Source organism: Ixodes scapularis, unplaced genomic scaffold (assembly GCF_016920785.2).
Source record: "Ixodes scapularis isolate PalLabHiFi unplaced genomic scaffold, ASM1692078v2 PGA_scaffold0__279_contigs__length_252992795, whole genome shotgun sequence".
Lineage (NCBI taxonomy): Eukaryota > Metazoa > Arthropoda > Arachnida > Ixodida > Ixodidae > Ixodes > Ixodes scapularis.
The window spans coordinates 35,320,131-35,323,073 of record NW_024609835.1 but is presented as its reverse complement, the minus strand read 5'-3'; the positions used below and the strand labels follow the sequence as shown (position 1 = coordinate 35,323,073).

Genomic DNA, 2,943 nt, shown 5'->3' with positions numbered 1-2,943 from the left:
TAGCACGCGCCATCACGTCGAAAATATTCTGATAGTTAATTACTCTCCGGAACTTGGTAATTCTGCAGATGAACCCCCCGAGACCGGTACCCGGTGAGCCGAGAGCACTCGGGCCCCGACTGTGCCTCGAGAACCCAAGTCGGCTGACCTCGCAGCCGTTGGCCACCAGAGCTGGAGGTACAGCTTCAGCCGTCCAGGGTGCCCTCTCGCTTCAGAGTGGGGTAATGCATGGCGCCATGCTGGTGAAGACTGAGGGCGGCCAGCTCGAGATGGTGAACATGGGCCCTGCTCTCAGTTCAGGTCCGTCAGCACCAACCATTATGGTCAGGGAGGCCTTTAGACTGCGGCCACCCCAAACCCGTGGAGGACAACAAATGTTCCAGCAAATACCGGCCAGATACGCTCTACCCACTCAGATGGTGGGAACGGTGTTGAGGCAAAGGCAACCAGGACCTGGCATCCTGCCAGGTGTTGGGCAAGCAAAGTTAGTCGGCCAGGGCACTATGCAACAGCAAGGTGGTTTGAGCCTGCCGACGGTAAGGGCGGGTCCCCCTGCGCAGCCACTCACTGTTCAGACCGCTCTAGCCAACAGTCACACAGGGACTTCAACCCCGCCTCAGATGTCGCCAGACATGGCAAAAAATAAATGCAAGAACTTTCTCTCCACCTTGATTCGCCTGGCGAGTGCTCAGCCCGAGCACACTGCCACCAGTGTCAGATGTCTCATTCAGGGTCTTATTGACGGAATTATTCAACCGGAAGATTTCACGAAGCAGTTGGAGAAGGAGCTGAATTCTTCACCGCAACCATGTCTCATTCCTTTCCTAAGGAACAGTCTGCCACATTTGAGGCACTCACTACTCAAGAAAGAGTTTTCTATCGAAGGACTGCGCCCGCCAAGAACTGCCGTCCCAATGTCGCCGACGATGACGGCAGCTCAAAGCCTACAAAAAGATCCCAATTCTCTGTCGATTCTTCCTCGTTCGGCGACACACAGGCAAATTTTGACTCCCAGATCGCTCGCCACGCAGCTTCAAAATCCTTCGAGACTTCAGGCTGTGTTTGCACAACAGCAGAGACTTGCGACGCGTTCAGCATCAACCGCGAGTGCGGCAGCCGCTGGAACGAGCCTTCTTTTGTCGAAATCTACGGGTCTCGCGCCACTCTCGAGTGGGATTCCGCCGTTCAAAGGGGTGCCACCGGTGGTTAGAGATCCCATCGGGATCCTAAGGAAAAAACGAGCCTCTGTATCGCAAAAGATTGACGATGACATCAATGACGTTGCAGCGATGGGAGGCGTCAATTTGGTTGAGGAAAATCACAATATTTTGTCGTCACACGCCGGACTCGTAGGCACGGAGGTTCGCTCGTGCCAGGACTACAATTTTCTTTTCACGGAGCCGCTTCGAAGACGGATAGCAGGCATGTCTGCGAAGTACGGCATCAGCGAAATTCCAGACGACGTTCTGGCCCTCGTGTCGCAGGCTACTCAAGAACGCCTCCGGTCACTGCTGGAGAAACTCAGCGTCATTTCTGAGCATCGGCAAGAGAGTGTCCGAGTCGATGCTCGCTACGATGCTATGCAAGACGTGAGGGGACAACTAAGGTTTCTGGAGGAAATCGACAGGGTTGCGAAGAGACGACACAGTGAACAAGAGCGAGATATGCTGCTTCGCGCGGCTAGGAGTCGCTCCAGGATGGACGACCCCGAGCAACTGAAGCTCAAGCAGAAGGCGAAGGAAATGCAGAAAGCGGACGCGGAAAAGATGCGTCAAAAAGAAGCCAACATCACCGCGTTGTTAGCAATCGGATCACGAGATCGACAAAGCGGCGAGAGTTCGGCTATCGCGTGCTCGAGCGCAAGTTCCATGGTTCCGACGTGTCCGAGGTTGAAGAGGGTCAAGGTCAGAGACGTCCTTTTCCTCCTGGAGCAAGAGCGCGGCAGTTGCCGGAGCGAGTTTTTGTACAAGGCGTATCTTAAGTAGAGAGACAATGATTTTACTCTTCTACGGCGATGTTCTAAATAAATGTCACCAGTTGCGCCTGTGAGGTTCGTTCACGAAAATAAAAATACAGTTATGGTATACGCGCTTTGAGGCACTGCTTTTTCCTTCGCAACTTTGATTGACCGCTGAATCCGACAAAACGTCCTACAGTGTCTATACTCTATTTCACCTTATGATGTACCGCAGGAAAGGCTACAAGCGCGAGCTCCTTGCTCTGGGGCACATCTAGGCGCCACAAGCTCTCGCGCATTAAGGGCAGCTGCCACCGCTGTGAGCTCGCACTTCTAGCCTTCGCTGCGGTACAACATAAGGTGAAACGAAGTATAGACAATTGCAAGCATCGCCCCGACTAGTGTCCCATGAGTCAAGCACGTGCAGCTTGCGCGTGAACATAGCTTTGACAAGCTTGAAATTGCACCGGCCTGTCCGCACGAGAAGAGGCTTGGCGACGGCCGGTGTCCTTGATTGCAATCTTCTATAGGGAGTATTCACTTGACGCCATATTTGTGGGTGCTGTTTGGAGCGTATGCTCAGAACGGGCTCCCATCAATAGGCTGCTAAGACCGGCATTCTTGATGGTGCGGAATGCACGTTGCAAAAGAACTGTGGAAGCTCGCCATCAGCACGCGCTCAGCATTCGCGCACACAGCTATGGCCGCCAGTGAATACTCCCTATAAGAAGATGTCAGATCAAAACTATAGTTGAAAAATGTCAGAGCCAGTCCGGATCCGAAAATGAGTGTGAGCAAATGTCAGGCTTTTTTCTGGCCGGACTATTTTTTTATTTTTTTTTTTTTTTTAGCAGTCTGGCAATTTCTTTCTGTCCAGTTTCGGATCCAGTGTCAATCAGTCTTTTTCAATACGGTCTAGCCTCCTTCCAGGACTCAGGATCGAATCCGACCCTTCGGCGCTGGCGATGGTTTACGCAGTTAATTTA

General features: G+C 52.6%; 1 protein-coding gene across 1 annotated transcript; it reads left to right on the top strand.

Moving 5' to 3' along the window:
- The first annotated feature begins 224 nt into the window (after positions 1-224).
- Positions 225-1,985, top strand: LOC115322448 (transcription initiation factor TFIID subunit 4-like). The gene has a single exon (XM_029982806.3). It carries the CDS (start codon positions 225-227, stop codon positions 1,983-1,985), a length of 1,761 nt encoding a protein of 586 aa, XP_029838666.3.
- The last annotated feature ends 958 nt before the right edge of the window (positions 1,986-2,943 follow it).